Source organism: Chiloscyllium plagiosum, unplaced genomic scaffold (genome assembly GCF_037043375.1).
Source record: "Chiloscyllium plagiosum isolate Xiang-an unplaced genomic scaffold, Cpla_swu_hap1 HiC_scaffold_6, whole genome shotgun sequence".
In the NCBI taxonomy this organism is placed as follows: Eukaryota; Metazoa; Chordata; class Chondrichthyes; order Orectolobiformes; family Hemiscylliidae; genus Chiloscyllium; species Chiloscyllium plagiosum.
Window position 1 is genome coordinate 84,658,315 of NW_028270144.1, and position 23,500 is coordinate 84,681,814.

The 23,500-nt window shown below is 40.1% G+C and overlaps 1 protein-coding gene across 2 annotated transcripts in view; it reads right to left on the reverse strand.

Annotated features, from left to right (window-relative positions):
- Positions 1-23,500, reverse strand: part of cryl1 (crystallin, lambda 1) — a 97,060-nt gene that overhangs the window by 42,111 nt on the left and 31,449 nt on the right. The window contains exon 5 of one of the 2 annotated variants that reach the window (XM_043691909.2): positions 10,180-10,341. The exons of the other annotated variant lie outside the window; for it this stretch is intronic. Coding sequence (XP_043547844.1) covers positions 10,180-10,341 — 162 coding nt within the window. The remainder of the gene's footprint in view (positions 1-10,179; positions 10,342-23,500) is intronic. 2 annotated transcript variants of the gene reach the window in all.

The window sequence follows — 23,500 nt, forward strand, 5'->3', positions numbered from 1 at the left end:
ATCTAGCAAAGTACTGACTAGTTGTCAAGATAGATGACGGGCAACAGTTAACTATTAAGCTTTCCTTAATATGCTAGTTACAAAATCTGCCATGGTTTTTCTATTACAGTCTACAGAAGGCAGATTCTACAATTGGTACACTATAAGTTTATCCTTATTGAAAACATCATTCATAGGGCTCAAGCCATTTGCTAACTGTGCAAGCCTTTTACAGAAATAGGGCACATCAAAGCCATCCTACAAGATAATAGCTCAGATCATTTCTTGTTGTATATTGCACAAACTCATGGGTTTGAGACATAAGTCTACCTGGTCTGCCTCAGGTTATGCAACAGAGTTAAAATAAAATTTGAGCAACAAGTAAAGCTAACTGTTTCATGGTACCACCATGCAATAGGAACACAAGTGGCATTTGGCACAAACAAAAGATTACATCAAGTGTAAAAGACACTGTCTACCACACAAAAGAGTAATGTGGTGTGTGAATTTTAGTGCCAATTTGATACTAACTATGTAGGAAATAAATCTCAAAGGCTGGTGAATCATATCAAACAGCATTTCCCTTCAGCTGTTACAACAATCAAGTTACTAACTGTACTCAATCAACCCATGCTCACAAAACTCAAAATCCAGTGTGCAACTTTAGATATGATGCTTTGATTGGACAACATTTGTTAAATATTCCTAAGTGTTCTAAGAATTATGCTGACAACCAATTTGTTAATTGGGCTCGCATGCATAATGCATGAACACAGGCCCTTTTGTTTATGTGCAGAAAAAATATGTACATATATTGTGACTGTTTCAATCTAACAAAATAGGTGACACCCACTCTCTAGTTCATTCCACAAGACAATGACAACAAACAACCAGAATCAACCTGCCCAGTTTAAATTAAACAAAACATGGCAGTTATCTGTCCGTTGTCATCCAACTAGTATATTCTCCATGACAATGCCTCTGTCACAGTCCACTTGCTAACCCGACCAATCTGCAACCTTTCCTCATGCAATATGATAAGTTGTTTCTCTTTCCATTAGTACTTTTGAATATGTCCTGATGATGACAAACTTTGGCAAAGGGTGTCTTTTTTCAGCAATACTCAAGTTCTGCACTACCAAAAGATGATTACACTACTTAAAATCTTTGGACAATTTTCTATATTTCTGCATTAGAAGACAATCTCACTTTTCTTTTGGCTAGAATATCCTAAAGTGAACAATAATGGAGTTTTAAATTGTTATTTATGCAATTGGCTTTTTCATCTTTACTGATCGATGGTGGCAGCCATGTTCACTTCCTTAAAATAGATCCTATTTAACTCCCTGAAACCTCTTGAATGTTCCCATTAATACTAATTAATTAATTAATGTTAAAACATTTATGTCTTTAGGTTATTTTCATTAGATTTTACTTCCATTGGGTGTCCCCTTTTAAATATTCTTCTGCATTCTGGTTCATTTTTAAACTGTTCGTTTTTAAGTCTTCTGCTTTCACTTTAAATAACGTGATTGCTGTTTGCTTCCAATGCCACTTACTGAGGACCAGGTGAGATAATCTGTTCCAGGATATGTGAAAAAGAACAGTCACCTTCAAGCAATGAAGGTTCTTGGTGGAATCAGATTTCCTCAGCCGGTCTTCTGTTGTTTGCTCTTCAGTGTTTGTGCACGGATGCCATTGCACTTAATTTGAAATTCACAGCCCTCAAGGAGCACCCAGGTTATATAAACCTGTTCCAGTTACATCAAGCAGTACAAAGACTTTAAGGGTCTATTGTATACCAACAATATGAGAACGTAACATAGTAATATGAATAAGCTCTGAAGCCCCTTTCAGCATTCAATTAGATCGCAGTTGATTTGTACCATTTATCCACCTTGACTCCAGGTCCTTCAATGCCATTTAGTAGCAAAAATCCATTAACCTCAGTTTTGAATTTCCAATTGTTCTCCAGAAAGCCATTCAGGCCAGAAAAAAAGTTCCGGATTTCCCAACCATTTGTGTGAAGTAGTGACTCCTAGCATCAATCTTGAATGACAGGTTGAATATGTCTGGCTACAATGTGTTAGGAAGAACAAGGAAGGGTAAAACAAAGAAGTAGACTGGCAGTATGGGTCAAGAAGTGGATTAGCACAATCATACAGAGTCAACATGGACTTGTGAAAAAAGATATTTGAAAAGTTTGCTTAAACAACATTGACAAAGAGGGACCAGTAGATGTAATGTACTTGGACTTTCAGAAGGCATTAGATAAAGTGCCACATGAAAGATTATTGCACAAGATAGGAGCTCAAGGCATTGCTAAGGGGTCAGGGTATAATATATCCAACTTTGCTGATGATACAAAAATAAGTGAAAGGGCATGTTGAGATTAGGACATCAGGATTCTGCTAAGGAATACAGATAGATTGAATGAATGGGTAAAAGCTTAACAGATAGAGTTTAACATAGGAGAGCATGAGATCATATGTTTTGGTGGGAAGAATCAAAATACAGACTATTATTTAAATGGAGAAAGATTCCGTATAAGTGCACTGCAAAGGGACCTGGGCGTCCTTGTGCATAAAATACAAAAGGTTGGCATACAAGTGCAACAAGTAATTAAGAAGACATGTAGAATTTTGGGTTTTATTCTAGTGGTTTTTGAGTTTAAGAACTTGTTACATCTTTAGGCATTGGTGAGGCTGCACTAGAGTACAGTGTACAGTTTTGGTCTAGGTATTTTAAAAAAATGATACACTGGCATTTGAGACTGTTCAAAAGAGATTCACTAGGCTGATTCCTGGCAAAAGGTGATGAGCACTAACTCAAAATGTTCTGAGATCCTGAGCAGACAGAATAGGCCAAATGGCCACCTTGTACTCTGTAACAAATCTGTGAAAACTGGGCACACAATTGGTTAACGGATAGGAGGCAAAGATTAGTGGTGAACAGATAACCTTCTGACTAGACAGAATTATGTAGTGTGGAGTTAGTGTTAGAACCCTTGAAATCCTTTTCATACATAAATAATCTGGACTTGATTCCAGGAATTAAAATTTCAATGTCTGCATGTGGAAAAAAATGCTCAACAATGTAGTTAACATTAAGCAGCAAAGATCAGCAGAATACATTAGACTGGTGAGATAGGTAAATACATGGCAATTTAATGCAATTAAGTGCAAAGTGGTGCACCACATAAGGAACATGATAAAAAGACAGTTGATTAGAGAAAAGCACATGATGTAAGAAGTGTGATGTGGGGTGCATAGTTACAATTTTTAAAAATATATTTTATTGAAAAATAGATTTTTTAATATTACAGCAAATACAAAACAACACAATTTATAACAATATAAAGAAAGAACACCAAAAAGGTTTTAAAAACACAAACTGCCCTCGTGTACAAATGTATAAATATATATAAAAATATATTTTTTAAAAACCCCAACTAACTTCTTAACTAAGTTAAAAAATAACTACCAACAAACTAATAAGTAATAATAATACAGCTCAGCAACACAAAACACTAACTCTCGAATATCAAGACCATTACTTTTCACATATTCATACATTTGCAGTTCCCCCTGTCTGGATATTGGACTCATGAAGCACAATCGCTACGGCTATATAAAAGCCCTTAGTAGCGTGGCAGACAAATCTGTGTCCAGATAGTCCAAAAAGGGCCGCCACGTCCTATAGTAATTCTCAGTTTTGTGGTGTGCCACACTTGTAAGAAAATCCAAGGGGATATACGAGCACCAATCCAACAGGCCCAGGGGATTTTCGGACACCCAACCTAATAAGATATTCTTTCTTGCGCAGAAAGTGACGATGTTGAAAAATTTTTTCTTATGCGCATCTACAGGGAATACACTGGGCAGGCCAAGAAGAAGAGAAATCCGGTCCTTCTCCACCCTTGCACCTAAATCCCCTCCATTGCACCTGCCACAGCGCTCCAGTATGTTTAAAGCCTACGACAGGACCAGAGACAATGGGTAAGAGTGCCCGTACTAACTTTACACTTGGTTTAAATTTTAACCAATGATCCAGAGCCAGGTGGACCCTGTGGAAAATCTTCAATTGTAAAGCACAGTCCGATTGCAAATTAATACCTTTCTTGCATTTTCCCAAATATCTTCCCATGCCTCTGAGGAGATCTCAATGCCTAGCTCTCTCTACCACACCCTGCAAAGTTGAACAAACTCATCTGAGGACCCCCATCTCACCAATTGATGATATAAAATGCTGACAGAAAGGGTACTTTTAGCACTGAGCACCCTCCTCTCTATGTCGGATTTGTAGGGATCATTCAAAAGTGTAGTTTTTTTTGAATAAAATCCCTAACTTGAAAAAAACAAAAGAAGTCCCTGCTAGCTAGCTCATATTTCTGCGCTAACTGATCAAAAGGCATCATTGTGTCTCCCTCAAATAAATCTCCCATGATAGACCCTAGCGGCACAGTGTTTGGGTCCTGAATCATTCCCGGTTGAAAACCCAGCATACCCATTATAGGTGTAAGAAAAGATGTTTGCCAATACTGCCATCCCTCTGCTGAATTGCCCTCCATGCTTTAACAGTACTGATAACTATTGGGTTGTAGTAATATTCCTTAACTGTCCTCATTTTGTCCAAAAACAGCAAACTAGTATGGGTGCACTTTGCCTGAGAGGTTTTGATATCTATTTATATTGGAAAAGGGTTTACACAGCCTAATCACTCATGTAAGATAAAACCGAGCTTAGTTGATATTTTTAAAATGTTTGGGGGATCCACTCCCTCCAGTCTGTGAGGCAACTGCAGTTTAGCTAATTTAATAAGGGCTGCTTATGATGCCAAATAAAAAAGCTGAACCAGCCGTTCAGTCTCCTAAATGCTTGCTTATCGAAAGTCAGGGGGGAGCATGCTTATAGGGTACAACAAATGGGGGAGAATATTTATCTTAATAAGAGCTATCTGGCCTAACCATGAGACCAGAAGCACCTCCCATCTTTGAAGATCTTGTTTGATTTTGTCGAATAATTGAACAAAATTAGCCTTAAACAACCGATCAAGAACTAGAGTGATGAATATGTCTAAATACATAAAATCCTGCCATGACCACTTTGATAGGAATTGAGATTCGCCCTCAAGACCTAGCACCTTCATAAGACCACCCTAGGCATATCCTCTGATTTTGCAAAATTAATCTTGTACCCGAAAACATGCCAAACGAGCTGATACATTGTATCAGGTAGGCACCGAAACTGCTGGATTTGACAAGAAAAATCAGGACATCATCCACGTACAACGAAACCTCAAGTAATTTTGACCCCACTTCTGGAGCCGATATATTGGGATACCTACGAAAGGCCTCCACCAACAGTTCAATCACCAATGTAAAAAGCAATGGCGGAAGGGGACAGCCCTGTCGGCTGCTCCTAAAAATGTTAAAATTGCTTGATCATACCCCATTGGTGATGACCACAGTGAGAGGGTCACTTTAGAGAACCTTTACCCATCTTATAAAGGCTTTGCCCAAGCCAAATCACTCTAGAATATAAAAAGGATATGGCCACTCAACTCGGTCAAATGCCTTCTCTGCATCTAGAGAAATCACCAATCCCTGTATTCACTTTTGTTGACATGCTGGAATTACATTAAGCAGCCTCTTAACATTATTGGAGGATCTGCGGCCCTTTATGAAGTCTGTCTGGCCCTACTTCTTGTATTAAAAGATGAAAAGTAAGCCCGATGAAAGCCATTCTGTTGTAGTTTCAAATGCTCCCTATCATCCAAGTATGTCTACATTAATAAAGCAATAACCACCTTTTCCTTTCTAAGACCCGAGAGTACCATTTTACTCTTAATTGGTGAGTGACTCCCCTTGATGTTCCAGGTACACCATTTAATCAAGTCATTAGCCATAATCTTCTGCAGTAACATTTAGATTCCAGATAGGAGGAACTCAAATTACAAATTGCTGAGCCTTAGTGCTGCAAGATCCACCGAACATAAAAACTACATAAACTAAAACCACTACAGTTAACAAACCTACAAAGCTATCAAAGACTATACACAACAAAAACCAAAAAATAAACTGACATATAAACTGCCAATGGCACTGAATAGGGGAACTCACCCCCTGCCCAAAGGAGGCATCTACATATCCCAAAACCCAACTTTGGGGTATTTAAAAACCTGAACAAGGCATAAACTGCTCGAAAGTAGGCATCTCGCCATCCCAACCATTTTCTCTCCTCCTAGCTAGAGCCGCACCACAAACACAAGCAGAAGAGAAAGAAATTACACCAAGAAACAATAATGTGCACAATGAAATTTTGAAAATAAAAGGTCAGTACCCCACCCAACCTTTGGTATAAATTAACTTACAAATTGAAAGTACACAGCCCAACTGATCCCGAGCATAGTTTAGACCAGATTGTTATCAATAAAAAACTAAGAAAAGAAAGCCCCAACTGGACTTCCTCGTTTTTTTAAAGAAAAGTAGAGACATACCCAAACAAAGCTACTATTTGTACATACGAAATTGTTCAGATTATTGTACATACGAAATGTTCAAATTGTTAATTTGCCTACAAAGTCTCTTGCCTTTTCAGACGTGTCAAAGATATGTATAGATCCATCTAAGGTGATCAGAAGCACTGTCAAATACCTCAGAGAGTACTGGATCCCAAGCTCTCTCAGTCTTTTCTTGATGCCCTCAGAGAATTTTATTTTCTGATCACTGCTGCTGAGAAGTCCTGGAAGAACACGATCTTAGAGCCTTCATAAACTACAGCCTTCGGATCCTTCCCCTGGATTCTAGAAGCTTCCACAATTCTATCCTCATCTCTATAGTGACGAAACCACACCAAGACAGGATGAGCACTTTGGTCCTGACCTGATCTCTGTGCCGTGACCCAGTGAGCCCTCAATCTTCAAGCTTCTCATTCCAGCCTTCAAGTTAAGGAACTTCGGCAACCAGTCCTTAATAAATTCCACTGGTCGCGTATCTTCCTTACCCTCTGGTAGGTTGACGATCCAAATGTTTTTCTCCTGCCCCTGTTCTTGAGGTCATCAACCTGGTCAAGCAAATTATGGACCTGAATCTCCAGGGCCTGGATCCTGTCCTTGGAGGAATCAGTATCAGTGTCCACCACTGTCATCTTGTGTTCTACTTCATCCATCCTCTTCTCGAGATCTCCCAGCTGCTGTTCATGCTTCTACAGCATGATAAAGATCGGGGCCAGCTTCTCCTCTACCTGCTTCTCCAACATCTCGTGAGATTTTGCAAGCTCCTTTATCAGAACCTGGTATGACATCGAGTCTGAGGATCCTGCAGGCTGGGCAGTTGGCCCAGCCTCAGATGTACCTCCTCCCTTCGGCAAAGCTGGACAGCGAAAACCAAGGTAAATTGCTCTCTGACAGTTTCCTGGGACTCCACGACCTTTCCAGAGTCCCAGGATATCACCATGGTTTGAGTAGGGCGGGTTAAGGTTTTGTCCCGCTTGCGCTGCGGGGTGGAGTTCTGCAATGCGATCTTCCTAGATCGCCGCCATCTTGGATCCCCTTTATAAATCTTAGAAGAATATTGGATGTTTGTTTTGTAAATAAGGACTTTTTGTACTTGTTGACAAGATAAAGCTATCCATGGTTAAATTTAATTACCTATCCCTAATTGCCCTTGAGAAGGTGATGGTGCACTTCTTTCTTGAACCACTGCAGTACATATAGTGATGCTCACAAGATGTTAGGAAGAGAGCTCAGGGATTTTAGCCCAGTGATAGTGAAGGAATGGTGCTTTAGTTATTAATATTGAATATAATAACATGGAATCATGCTAAACTTTAATGATTGATATACTGATGATCCTGATAAATGGGGTGATACAGTTTGGAAGAAATAATAAGACAAGGGAGTACTCAAAGAATGGCAGGACACTAGCAAGTTCAAAGGAACAGAGGGAACATGGAGCGTTTGTCCACAGATCCCTTAACATGGCAGGGCAGATTAATAGGGTAACTAAGAAGGCATGTAGGACACCTTATCAGTTGAGGCACAGATTGTAAAATCAAGGAGGTTATGTTGGAGCTATACATAACTTGGGTTGCGCCACAGCTGGAATACTGTATGCAGTTCTGGTCATTACACTATATGAAGCGTGTGATTGCACTGGAGAGAGTGCAAAAGGGTTTCATCAAGATGTTGCCTGGGAGAGAACATTTCAGCTTTGTAGAGAGGCTAGATAAGTTTGCGTTGTTTTCTTGGAGCAGAGAAGATTGAAGGTGGACCTGATTGAGGTGCAAAGGGTTATGAAGGGCATCGATAGGGTGGGTAGAATGCAGCTGTTACCTTTAGGCAAAGGGTCACGAACAAGGGGATAAACTTTTAAGTGAAAGGCAGGAAGTTTAAAAGGAATTTAGAAAGAAAGTATTTACCACCCAGAGGGTGGAGGAGGTCTGGAATGCTTAGCCTGGGAGGGTAGTTGAGGTAGGAAAAAGTGATGAATACTTGTAGTGTCACAATATTCAAGGCCATGAGCCTAGTGTAAGAAAGTGAGATGAGTGTAGGCAGTGGTGTATTTTGGCATTACAGGCTAGATAGACTGACGGACCTCTTCTGTACTGTATAGAACATAGAACATTACAGCGCAGTACAGGCCCTTCAATCCTTGATGTTGCGCCAACCTGTGGAACCAATCTGAAGCCTATCTATCTTACACCATTCCATTGTTATCCATATATTTATCCAATGACCATTTAAATGCCCTGAAAGTTGACGAGTCCACTAGAGTCATAGAGATGTACAGCATGGAAACAGTACTGTTGCAGGCAGCGCATTCCACGCCCCTACTACTCTCTGAGTAAAGAAATTACTTCTGACATCGGTCCTATATCTATCACCCGTCAATTTATAGCTTGAGCTATAAATTGTGCTAGCCATCACCATCTGAGGAAAAAGGCTCTCATTGTCCACCCTGTCTAACACTGATTATCTTATATGCCTCAATTAAGTCATCTCTCAACCTTCTTTTCTCTAACTAAAATAGCCTCAAGTCCCTCAGCCTTTCCTCATAAGACCTGCCCTCTATACCAGGTAACATCCTAGTAAATCTCCTCTGAACCCTTTCCAAAGCTTCCACATGCTTCCTATAATGCAGTGACCAGAACAGTACACAATACTCCAAGTGTGGCTGCACTAGAGTTTTGTACAGCTGCAGCATGACCTCGTGGCTCCAAAACTTCAACCCTCTACCAATAAAAGCTTAACACACCGTATGCCTTCTTAACAACCCCATCAATCTGGTTCAGGAATCTATGTACATGGACACCAAGATCTCTCTGCTCTTCTACACTACCAAGAATTTTACCATTAGCCCAGAAATCCTTATTCCTGTTACTCCTTCCAAAGTGAATCACCTCACACTTTTCCACATTAACCTCCATTTGCCACTTCTCAGTCCAGAACTGCAGCTTATCTATGTCCATCTGTCACCTGCAACATCCTTTGGCGCTATCCACAACTCCACCGACCTTAGTGTCATCCACAAATTTACTAAACCATCCTTCTATGCCCTCATCTAGATAATTTATAAAAATGACAAACAACAGTAACCCCAAAACAGATCGTTGTAGTACACCACTAGTAACTGAACTCCAGGATGAACATTTCCCGTTTACCACACCCTCTGTCTTGTTTCAGCTAGCCAATTCTTGATTCAATTTCTGTATGATTCTATTCTATGACTAGTTAAGCTTTGGTAGGTTTATTATGTAATTTCACATGTGCTACTTGGTGTTTTGTTTTAAAAGTCTATTCATTTTTTAAAAATGAAAAATAAACCTTTGTTTTAAATTTACAATGGGAACAAGGATTTCACTTCCACAAATTCTTACCAAAGCGATTTATTGAGTTTCAACACAGCACTCTGTGATCAAAACCTTGATATTCATCATTTTTGGAGCTATTATTCATTTAATGGCTTACATACACAAGTTAAAGATCTTCAACTGGTCTTTAATTATCATATTGGAAATTTGAAAGAATTTAGTAATAAACTGATTTTGCTTTGCATCGCTTTTTTTCCACATATTCCTAAATGCATAGTCCTAATAAGCATATCCAAACATTCAGTTTGCAATTATTCATTGTATACTTGCAACCAATTTAAACCTTAGAACAGCTAGGTACACTGCTGTGCAGTGCATAAGTACTTACAGGATGCGCCACAATGCATTGCTTCACATGCTTAAGACCACTGAACAACTTTGAAGGTAAAAGACAAGAGGTAGAACTGCTGAGAATCACGCTGTCATTCATAAGCTTATCTAGGTCTTGAAAAACCTTCCTCTTCAGTTCCAAATTCTCAGGAACACATTCCTGCATCATACAAAGATATGAAACATAATCAACATCATTCCTGATTCTGCATGTGGCAGCTATTTGAACTAGAAAGTTGTACAGTGCAATAATCTAATGAACACTTAGTGCAACCAATATGAAGAATAAACTCTGGAAGCCATCCTGAATCAGTAGAAAATCAGATTTGTTCTCCTTAAAAAACAAATTTACCGTTTGAAGCAGAAGGTACTAGTGGGTGGCACGGTGGCACAGTGGTTAGCACTGCTGCCTCACAGCGCCGGAGACCCGGGTTCAATTCCCGTCTCAGGCGACTGACTGTGTGGAGTTTGCACGTTCTCCCCGTGTCTGCATGGATTTCCTCCGGGTGCTCCGGTTTCCTCCCACAGTCCAAAGATGTGCAGGTCAGGTGAGTTGGCCATGCTAAATTGTCCGTAGTGTTAGGTAAAGGGTACATGTAGGGGTATGGGTGGGCTGCGCTTCGGCGGGGCGGCGTGGACTTGTTGGGCCGAAGGGCCTGTTTCCACACTGTAAGAATTCTAATCTTCTAATCTACTTTCAAAAGAAAAGCAGGGAATTCTTTAGATGTTTGTTAGAAGGTAGCAAATCAGGGGCTTTGCCCTTGGAGACTTACCTGGTTCATTACGTCTTATAGGCCAAGAATTACAAAGCTGGATATTTCTGATCGGCAATCAGGCTGGTTCACCAACCAGACTGTCACTGATTGAGGACACCATGTTCTGTGACTGTCCATGAAACTACCTTCAGCAGCAACAGAAAACATTCTCCGAAATTGTTCCAGGTTGCAGTTCATAGCTGCATTAAAAAGGTCTTTAATGCTACCATTGCCAAAACAAATAATTACATTGCCTTCACAATGGACCAATGAGTGGAAGAAGCAGTAGTGACCCTCTTCTCTCATGCACTTATTCTGGCATTAGTGGACAAACCAGAAGGTTTAGTTACCAGAAAGGTACATCTTCACTTTCCAACCTTTTACAATTAAGAAACAATGTATTTCTTAAATGAAATGTATAATCTTCCGTTTTTTCAATATTACATTCCATGTTGTTTCATGCCCGTGCAATAAATCAGTCTGAATCCTTCTAAATTACATTTTCATCACACCACACATTCCTACTTAGTTGTGCGTTATCTGCAAATTAAGAAGTAATACATTTGTTCCCAAACTCCCATATTGTGAACAGCTGGGGCTCAAGTACTGATCGTTGCAGCCCACCACCAGTCATAGCCTGCCAAACAGAAAATAAACTGTTCATTCCTACTCATTATTTTCTAGAACATAAAAATACAAATAGGAGCAGAAGCAGGGCTAGTCAGCCACTCAAGTCAGCCCCGCCATATGACAAGATCAATGCTGATCTGCTACAGGCCCTCAACTCCTTTTTCAGGCCAGTTCAACTTAGTTATTAACTTGCTGGTATTTCAAAATTCTTCCTCCCACCTCTATAAGTGCTTTCAGTGATCTAACCTCCACAACCCTGGTGTAAAGAATTCTAGACATTCACTACCCTCTGGGTGAAGAAATTTCTTCAAATCTGTTTTACGTGAGGGTGCCCCCTCATTCTGTAGCTATGCTCCCTAGTTCAAGACTCGCCTCAGTAGTTTTTAACATCTACCTTTCCTATATAATGAGGTATCGAAAGACATGGAACTATTATTTAAAACATGGAACCAAGAACTGGGGTTAGAAATCTCTTTAGAAATGTGGGAGGACACGTGGGAAAATGCCAGAAAGATCTCTATTTGTAATAGAACTCAAGCTATTCAATTAAAGATACTCCACAGGGCTCATATAGCACCTAAACGACTCGCAGAATTTAAGGTAGGAGCATCCCCAATGTGTCCTAAATGCAAAATAGAACTTGCCATAAAATCTGCAGGTATTGAGACAGAGTGGCAAATGCCTTTTCAGAGATCTTGGGTACAGAGATTAGATTGGATCCAGGGTCTCTACTCTTGGGTTTTCAGATTTTCCCTTCCTGGACGTGCACGAGAATAAACTATTTTCCATTCTCTCCTTTTGTGCAAGGGAAAATATTTTAGTGAATTAGGCAGCTGAAGGCCCTCCAGGTTAATCATGGAATATATCCCCCCTGACTTCCTCACAAATATGGTGCACCAAAAAACTGAATTATTCTATAAAATATGGCAGCCTTTTTTGAACTATATCGACACAGATATTTCAGCCATATTGTCAAGGACTTTTGTCTAACTGTGGTAATGGTACTGGCTGGTCTGGGGACCCCCGGGAGGAGGAATCCCATATAAATACGGGTTTTATTATGACTTGATGTAAATCTATTTTGAGCATTTACTTAGTTATTTAATTATTCTGTTGTTTATCACTAGTAATGTATGATATCCTATTTTATGTTTTGGTTGTTTGTAGGATAGATCAGTAGATAGTTGGGTTTTTATTTTGGTTTCGGTTATTATTTATTTCTTTTATTTTTTTCTTATTTATTTAATTTTATATTGGTGTTTATACTTGTTTGTATTACTTCTGTAAACTTTAACAATTTCCTTTTTTCAATAAAAATATCTATTAAAACAAATCTACCCTGCCAAGCTCCCTCAGATTCTTACATGTTTCAATAAAATCACATCTCGTTCTTCTAAACTCTAATGAAGAAAGATGTACTTATTTAGCCGTTCTCTTCGGTCAACTTTTAATCCCAGCAATCAGTGAATCTCTTTTGAACAGCCTCAAATGTCAGTCTATCCTTTTCTAAATATAGGGACCAAAACCTATAAACAGTATTTTGGTGTAGCCTCATGTCCCTATTTTTAAATTCCAACCCCCTCACATTATTGGCCACATTTCCATTTGCCTTATTTATGTGCTGCACCTGCATGCTAACATTTTGTGTTGCATACACAAGACACCCAGATTTCTTTACATTGCACTTATTTGGAGTCTCTCTTCATTTAAATAATAGCCAGCCTTTTGATATTTTTTCTGCCACAGTGCATGACCTAACACTTTCCTCCCATAAACTCCATCTGCTAAGACTTTTTCCACTTACTCAAGCTATCTCTAGCCCCTCGCAGATTCCTGTGCCCTTTTAATTGAGTAACCAGTACCCTCATCAGTTTCTAAAATGGAAAACTAATTTGTGAGTGGGTTGCCAGGGAACTTCTGTACCACCTGCAAGTTTCTCTTGGAGTGTCTGGCAGTCACCCCCTTCTTTCCTTTGTTCAGGCTCTTAAGTTGTGGTGTAACCACTCTGGCACATCCACCAAGCTGACAGTTATGTGGATAATATGTTCTCAAATTGGCAGATGTGTCACAGCGTCTTCAGTCGTTGTCAAGCTCTGAAACCTGAAGCTCAAGTTTTTGCTGGAAGCACTTCTAACACATATGGTCCTCTAGAAGCATAGTAGGTTCCCTTACTTCCTACATATTATAGGCCATGCAGTCCACTCAACTGACCTGTGCTGCTATGTCTTAAATTTGAACTTATTTACTTGGTCTTAAACATATTTCCCTTATGCTAACTTTACTCTACTTTCCTTACCATTCTTTGCTTACTTATATTAATTTATTAGGTCGGCTGTGTAACTTTTACACTTTCCTATTATTTCTCAGTTAATCCCTCTTCCAAAAATAAATTTGCTAAATCATGAACCAATCATTTCCCCAACAGCAGTTTCCTGAAGTTGCAGCTGTTAAACTATGCCTCCTTTCCCGGTAATGGGGCCCCAGTCCTACAGTCCTGCTGTCTCCTCTCTCGCTGTTGTGTTGAAGCTAAAAGTGCTGGGCCCCTGGCCCTGGGCCTTGGTATATCCATTTGCTGCCTCCTTTCTTGCTGCTGTGTTGAAGCTGAATACCTTGGAAGCCTCCTCTCAATGACAGTAAACATCAATGAAATTCATTATCATGTCCTGTGTTCTACTATAGCCTTTGGCCATCTGAGGAGCAGTGTGTTTGATGACTAGGACCTCAAATCTGAAATCAAATTCATGTTCTACAGTGCAGCATCCTTCATGTTTGAGTGGAAGACATGAAAATATACAGATATCCCTAATGTCTACAGAAGTATTACCAGAGTTGCCTCTGCAAAATCTGAAAATCTAGGAGCAGAATTGGTGCTCCAATATCCCTAACTCTTTTCAGACCAACATCCCCTGAACTGGTGTGAACTATTTTAAGCACCTTCAACACACCCATGGGAGGCTCAACACAAAAAAAAGGAAGAAGCAGATGAAAACCTGAGCATCCAACCACTCGATTCATCAGACATCACCTCAGGATACATAACTGGGTGTTTTTGGAGTTGTACTCATCCAGGCAAGTGGGAATTATTCTAGCACATTCCTGACTTGTGTCGTGAATGCTTGAGGACATGAGGAATTTGTTCCTCACCATGGAAACCCCAGCTCTGACCTGCTTTTGTAGCCACAGTAGTTATATGGCTTGTCCAATTCATGTTCTGGTCAATGGTAATTCCCATGATGTTGAAGATGGAAGATTTAATACCATTGAATATCAAGGAACAATAGTTAAATTCTTGATTTGTTGGAGATGGTCATAGTCTGGCACTTACGTGGTGCAAATGTTATTTGCAAAATGTCAGGCCAAACCAGGATAATGTCCAAGTCATGCTGCATTTGGTCAGAAACTGCTTCAGTACCTTAGGAGTCATGAATGGTGTTAAACATTATGCAATCATTAGTGAACACCCCCACTTCTGACTTTATGATGGAAGGAAAGTCATTAACATAATAGCTGAAGATGGTTGGTCCTACGACATTAACCCGAGGAACTCCTACAGAGATGTCCGGGAGTTGAGATGACTGACCTCCAACAACCATAATCATCTTCCTTTCTGCTATGTATGATTCCAACAAGTGGAAATTCCCCCCCCCCCCCCCCACCCCCAATTCCCAGTGACTCCTTGACGCCACACTCAGTTAAATGTGGCCTTGATGTGAAGGGCAATCGCACTCAGTTCACATCTGAAATTCAGTTCCTTTGTTCATATTTGAACCAAGGCTGTATTAGGTCAGAAGCTGAGTGGTCCTGGCTTAATGCAAACACAGTATCAGTGAGCTAAGCAAGTGCTGCTTCAAAGCACCAAATTTCAGATTAGTTCATGAAATCTGAATTTGGAAGCTGCGATGAGTAGAATATAGTAAAAGAGAATATAGTTAAGTGAACAGGTGAATTTTTAATTGCTTTAGTAAGATGGTGCACTCAAATTGTTATATCCAAAGCAGCATCTCCGATATCTCAATTGGTGGCCCATTTATTGGAATAGAGTTACATGGACCAACATAATTCTAGGTTTAGCTCTGGATCAGATCATTTCAGCCAGGAAAGATGAAATTCTACATTTCATTTAAAGACTCTGCATTATGGTGAGTTGGAGGTTATGAAACACTCTGGGGTGCCTGCTCCAAACTGTGATCTGTGACCAGTTCAGATAAGTTTAGTACTCCCTACTAAATAGGTAGCAAAGTGCTGCAGGGTAACTGCTGATGGAAAAAAAAGGTAGGAATTAACTCATATAGAAGCTTTAGAGTTGGAAGTAGCAAGAAAGACTGGACAACTTAGGGAATTTATTTCTTTGTTTATTGAAGAGAACCTACAAATATTAAATGAGAGTTATTCATTAACTTACTGAAGGATACACAGTAATAAGGGAACAGTGGTTTAACTGGGAGACAATTTGGTGATCAAACTTCAGAATGAAGTGAAAGTACCGCGTAACTATTGTTGAAGTCCATAAGAGCGATTGGTCAATTTGTAATTGCAGCTTCATGACAAGTGAAAAATAATTATTCAGGTATCATTTTAAGTTCAATACTGAGGCAAACGCTACTTTTCCATTTATATTAACTGATGCAGAGTCAAATATTAACTGCATCAAAGCCTGAACTTCTCAAACCTCTCTTTCTGACTATAATTCCTTATGCCTGATAAAATGCCAGTAAATATGTATTGCGCTTCTTGTACTGTCACAATCAGTAGCAGCATGCCATATTCATAAGTTGTAAAACTTAAACTGACCCAGTGTGAAATCTTCTGGACCTGTCTATTTTAAAATAAGATGCTGCAAAGGCAAGCCATAGCAGTTGTATTACTTGATTATGTGAATTCAAGTACTGTTACATTGTCTCAATAGGACAAAAGGACACATTCCAGACTAAGAATATGTCAATAGCCAGGGGGTTTGGGGTTCTGGTGAGGTGTTGAATGCATAGAGGAGCTGCTAGCACAATATTTACAGCAGGAGTGTAACAGTATTAAAATAGCTCTGAATACAAATTGTGATGAGGAGATAAAGCAACGACAAAATGATAAGTCATGTTGATCGAGTGGGCAACAAGGTGGCAGATAAAGCATAAGGGGGGCAAGTGAGACTTACTCACTTTGTTTGTAAGATGAGAAGCAGATTTTTTTTTCAAATGATATGAAACTTGCAAGTGTTAATGACAAAGAAGAATCAAGTGTAGTCACACAAGGAACACAAACTTAGCATGCAGGTGCGGCACACAACTGGGAAGGTAAATGTCATTTTGGCCTTTCTTGCAAGGGGATTGGAGAACAAGAATAAGGAAGTGTTGCTCCAATTGTACAGGACTTTGGGAAAAGCACACTTGCAGATCTGTGTACTGAAGGATATACATACATTGGATGAGATTTACCAAAGGTTCACTCGATTAGTTCCTGGGATGAAAGGACTGTCCTATGATAAGAGACTGAATCAGTAGATCTGGAATTCACCGAAATATACAAGATTGTGAAGAAGGGTAGTTTTTTTTATTCTTTAACGGGATTAGAATGTTGCTGGCTAGGCGAGCATTTACTGTCTAACCGTAATTGCCCAGAGAGTAACCACATTGCTGTGGATCTGGAATCACATGTAGGCCAGATCAAGCAAGGATAGCAGCTTCCTTCCCTCGGGAACCAGATGAGTTTTTCTGACAATCGACAAGAGATTCATGATCATCATTAGGTTCTTAATTCGAGATTTTTATTGAATTCAAATTCCACCACCTACCATTGCAGGATTTGAACCCAGGTCCCCACAATACTACCTGGGTCTCCAGATTAAAAGACCACTGATTGTAGAACTAGGCTGTTGCCTATTCATAATAAAAGAGTTATTTCTCCTGTTTGGGGTGTCTTAAAAGACAGGCTGGGTTTTTCTTGGAGCAGGGAAGGCTTAGTGGGGGACCTGAATGAGCTGTCCAAAATTATGAGGGCCATAGATAGGAAGTTTTTTTTTCCCATTGTAGAAGGTTCAATAACTAGAGGGCATAAATTAAAATAAGGGCAAGAGGCTTTGATGGAATTTGAGGAAAAGATTTTTTGGGCCAGTCTGGAATTCTGCCTGAAAAAGGTGATAGAAGTGAGAAAGATCACAGCATTTCAGTAATATTTATTTGAATACTTGAAATGCCATAGTACACAAGACAACAGGTTTAGTACTGTGAAATACAACTAAAGTAGATTGGTGCTTGATGACTCGTGCAGGCACGATGGGCTGAAGTGTCTCTTCCATCTCTATGAATTTGGAGGCAAATTATTAAGTCGATCATTTAGGATTGAGATGGAAAGAAATTAATTTTTCATGTGGCTGTGAACCTTTGAAATTCTTTCCTCCAGGGGATTGTGAATGTCTCACCACTGAGTATAATCAAGACGGAGATCAGCAATTTAATGGATAGGAGGAGTGGCAAGAAAATGGACTTCAGACAGAAGATTATTGATAAATGTGATCACACTGAAAGGCAGAGAAATTAAGAAATATAATTAGGTGCAGATCAGTTATGTCATTTTCTGCTGCATTAAACATGTCAGATTTTATTTTGAAGTTAACTGCTTGGTTACCAGCCGTAAAGCCTTAGTATATTATTTTTGCTGAGAAAATCTGAAACTATAGCGAAGAGCTAAGAAACTTTCCCAAGCAGCCTTGTGATTCAGAAGTTAATGAAAACCAGTGTTATAAATACACCGAAAGCATAATTGAGTACTGGCAGTCCGACAGGGGTGAACTAAGGTTCACCTGGTAAAATGTTGTGCTTCAAAGCAAGTAGAAGTTGTGGTTCACCTGGTACCAAAAGTGTAGTTTGAGAAATGAGACAACGATGTAACAAGGCAAAACATTTATATTACACCATTGTTAACCACGAAATGAGCTCTCTATAAATCACATTCCAACCACGTGGTTTGCACTCCATTAACAATTGTCTGTAAATCAAACAAGGTCACATACTCATTAATTTTGTTGTTTTTCTTTCTCACTTCTTGCAGGATAGTGCTGCATGGCTGCATAAAAAATAGTGGCCAGATTTTAAGTTTCCCAAAATATTTTGCTCATTGAAACTGAATGGTATCTAATAGTTGAGACTGTAAACAAGCGTACAAATAGACACAATAAATAAGGAAATGCTGTCTTTGGTACCAAGTGAAACAAAAGCTTTTGCAAAAGCAAAACATGGCCCAAATCAAAAGTTGTCCAATTTTCGTTCCATTTTAATCAGTACTGTTAGGAAAGCCAATTGTTTTAGTTGCTTTTTTCCAACTAAACTACAAGTATGAGCAGACCACTTTCATCATAGTTTTCTGCCAAGTACAGTACTCCTGGATGTATACTTGATTGGAACTAGAATATGATCAATGACATTGTTGGCAAGAAATTAAACCGTAAGAAATGCAGCTTTGTATGGATCGATAGACATGAAGAACCACAATACTCTAAGCCAGTATTAGGAATGCAACGCCATTGTTAAAAAGTTGCCTCAAAGCCTATTACATGTGCAGACCATGTTTTCCATTTGCAGAAATACTTGCCAATCACATTCTGGACATGGTGAGGACCCCAAGACAGGCAGTCAGCATTATTAAACGGAATGGGTAAGAGTCAGCTTCACTTAAAGAAGAATATACAAACACCAAATGTCACTACATATGAGAAAATTCTATCTATCCTGAGAAGGATAGGTCTGGCCTCGGTGCTGCGGAACACTGCAAGACTGCTCCTTATCTGTTTCTCATGGAAAAATTTGCAAAGAAAAGCACCTTTGACTACAAGTGCATGAAAAGGTATTCAGCATGTAGCATCCTCAAGCCCAGCAAGAAAAGGAGAGGGTGTCATGTGGTTCTGTGAGCAGACTGCCTGTCATTTCGGAGAATGCCTCATCATCCAATCTTTCGAACAAGCACCAAGGCATAGCTTGGCTGGTGCTGAGAAGGGCACTGCCCATCAGAAATTCACACATGCCCGGTCTTCTGTGCATCACCACACATCACCAATGCAGCTGCTTCAAGGGTGAAGAGATGGTCAGTCTCCATCTGGAATGTGCCTTTGCAAAGAAGGTCCAGAGAGAGATGCAGTAGCTTTGCCAAGGTTTGTCCCGAGCAGCTCCATGACGCTGTTCTGTATGGGTCATTCCCCGGATGCACACCAATACAAATATCAACTGCATTTGGAGGTCAAAGACTCCCTTTGGCCAAAATTTATTGGTCTTCCAGTGCAAAGAGTTGACCTCAATCAAGTGTTACAGATTGACCTTGGAATGTGCCAAGAAGTACGTGCTGAGGGTCACATTAAAGCTTGGGGGCAGCTGTTATCAAGCCACAGTGGGGGAACACTGCAATCTAGGGTCTGTCTACCAAAGTATAACATTCAGTTATCAGACACTCTAGGTGCCTCAAAAATGAACATTAATAGTTTCCTGCAAAAGCAGACACTGCCTTTGTTTTTGAAAATGAGCATAAGTTCCAAGATATGTCAAAATTCCAATGTTTTGTTTATTTCTTTTACAGTCATAGAGTTGTACAGCATGGAAACAGATCCCTCGGTCCAATTCATGCATGCTGACCAGCATTTAGCCCAGATCCCTCTAAACCCTTCCAATTCATATCCTCATCCAGGCGTCTTTTAAATATTGGAATTGTACCAGCCTCCACCACTTGCTCTGGCTGCTCATTCGATATGCGCACCATCTTCTTTGTAAAAAAAAAAAAATTGCCCCTTGGGTCCCTTTTAAATTTTTCCCCTCTCAACTTAAACCTTTGCCTTCTAGTTCTGGACTTCTCCCAACCCAGGGAAAAGACCTTGGCTGTTCACCCTATCCATGCCCCTCATGATTTTATAAATCTCTATAAGGTCATCTTCAGCCTCCAAAGCTCCAGGGAAAATAGCCCCAGCCTACTCAACCTCTCCCTGAAGCTCAAACCCTCCAACCCTCGCAAAATACTTGTAAACCTTTTCTGTACTCTTTAAAGTTTCACAACATCCTTCATATAGCAGGGTGACCAGAACTAAACACAATATTTCAAAAGTGGACTAACCAACGTCCTGTACAGCCGCAACATGACCTCACAATGCACTGAACAATAAAGGCAAGTGCACCAAACACCTTCTTCACTATCCTGTCTACCTGTGAACCCACTTTCAAGGAACTATGAACTTGCACTCCAAAGTCTCTATTCAGGAGCACTCCGTAGGATCTTACCATCAAGTGTATAAGTCCTGCCCTGATTTGCCTTTCCAAAATGTAGCATCTCACATTTATCTAATTTAAACTCCATCTGTCACTCCTCAGCCCATTGGCCCATCTGATCAAGATCAGGTAACCTTCTTTGCTATCCACTACACCTCCAATTTGCAGATGACACCAAAACTTACTGACTATACCTCCTAGGTTCACATCCAAATCATTTATATAAATGATGAAAAGCAGTGGATCCAGCACCGACCTTTGTGGCACACCACTGGTCATATGCCTCCAGTCTGAAAAGCAACCCTCCACCATCTACCTCTGTCTTCTACCTTTGAATCAGTTCTGTTCCCAAATGACTAGTTCTCTCCGTATTCCATGAGGTCTAACCTTGCTAACCGGTCTACCATGAGGAACCTTGCCGAGCGCCTCTGAAGTCCGTTTAGATCATGTCCACCACTCTGTCCTCATCAATCCTCTTCGTTACTTCTTCAAAAAACTAAATCAAGTTAGTGAGGTATGATTTCTCATGCACAAAGCCATGTTGACCAACCGTAATCAGTCCTTGCCTTTCCAAATGCATGTAAATCCTGTCCCTCAGGATCCCTTCCAACAACTTGCCAACACTGTCAGGCTCACCAGCCTATAATTCCCTGGCTTGTCCTTATCACCTTTCTTAAAAAGTGGTAATTTGCCAAACCAGTCTTCTGGCACATCCCCTGTAGCTTCTCTGCAAAAACGGATTTAGAATCTTTGTACTTATAGATGAGTGTTTTTATGAATAAAGTATATTTTGGAAAAGAAAAGTAGGGAGGCACACTAAAGCTTGAGAAAGCTACCAAGGCGGAGAGGAGAAAGACCAATGTCAGAGGCCTTTCTGCCAAAGTGTAACACTCTCGTTGACTCAAAATATATGCAAATAGTTTCCCTCACTAGTAGAAAATACCTTGTGATGCAACCGCAGAAACGCTTGGAGGAATGTCAAATTCCAATGTGCTGTTTGCTTTTTCTCTACAAACAACAGTTTTAGGACCATTTATAGGTACTTATAGATAATTTCCAGAAATAAGGCAAATTTTTGAAATTAAAAGAGGTGAGAAAAGGACACAAGGGTCTGTTAACTTTCAAGATACCTTTGTAGCCTTAATGGCTACGTAAGCAGTTTCCTTTCATTACTAGAAAATGCTTTCTTGTTGGATTGAACCTGTAAGGAGTAATGTCAAAATTGCTGCAAAGTTTCTCCAAAGTCTATTCAGCACTGTTTTGTACTTTTCTTTATATTTCAAAACTACACTTTATTCATAAAAAATATCTTTATGTATACATAGTCACAAATGCAGTTTAGTTCTGTACAATAGCATATCAAGGAAACAAACAGTGGAGTTTGACTCTATTCAAACAAATCAAAAGGCATCTCTTGTGAATGTAGTCATGCACATGCATTTGAGGCGGGGGGCTCAGATAATTGAATGAACCCCCATTTAACTTCAACAGAAAGACTTCAAACAGTGGTCTTTCCCCACTGCACCTCGTGGCAGCTCTCCCAAACTTTAGTGCATCCCTCAGCACAGAGCCCTTGGAATGTGCCAGTTCCCAACACTTGGTCAAGGCCAACTCCTCGATCTGAAAAGCCAACAGGTTTTGGGCAGACCAAAGAGCGTCTTTCACCCAGACGATGGTCCTCCAGGCAGAGTTGATGTTTGCCTTGGTGTGTCCCAGGAAACAAACCCTAGAGTTCAGAGTCCTGTGCCACAGAGGTGCTCAGATTGAACCTTGACGAAAATCACTGCATCTCATTCCAGAAGGAGATGTGTGGCAATCTCAACACTTCCCAAGTGCTTTGGGGGGGCAGTGTGCACTGGTGCAGACGAGGAGGATCTCACCAGCCAAGCGATGTCCTCAGGCTTGTTGGAAAGCTTTGTGAAGAGGCATTCTGCCAAATGACTTTGACAATCTGCTCAGGGAACCACACAACAGGATCCACCATCTCCTTTTCCTGCAGGGTCTCCAGGATGCCACGTATTAACCACTTCCTGATGGACTTGTGGTCAAAAAAGTGTTTTCCTTTGCAAATTTCTCCGCGAAGGACAGGTGATATGGAACGGACCAACTACTTGGAAGTGTTCTGCAACAACGAGGCCAATTCCATCCCTCACACCATCAGGGACAGGTAGAACCTCAGTATGTAGTGACACTTGTTGTACTTCCTTATAGGTAATGAATAAAGTATATTTTTGACACAAAAAGTGAGAAGAGGATCAAATGGCAGGTGATTAGGGGTAGAACTTGATTCAGTTGACTGCATTGAAATTGGCTCTACAGAACAAAGAGCTGTTTGGTGAGTTTCTGTGAAGTGGTTGAAGTCTTTTCTATTCTTAATTTTTAATACACTACATAAATTGGTGGCAAAGTTTGTAAATAAGTAAACTATATAATTTAAATGCGTTAAGACTGGCAGTTCAGATGTGTCAAAGCTGCAGCAAATGGAAGCATCTGGATACCATGGTAATCCAGGGCAATTAAATTTGTGGTGAGTGTTTGAGGTTCTAGCAGCTTTGAATCAAAGTTTAGGAGTGAGAGGCCAAAATACAGACATTGGTGCATCAGGGAGGGAGTAAGTTACTTGGATTCTTTGCACCAGGTGGCAGGCACTCACATAGGATAGAGTCTTCTGATTTGGTTAGTGGTCAAGGACAGGATA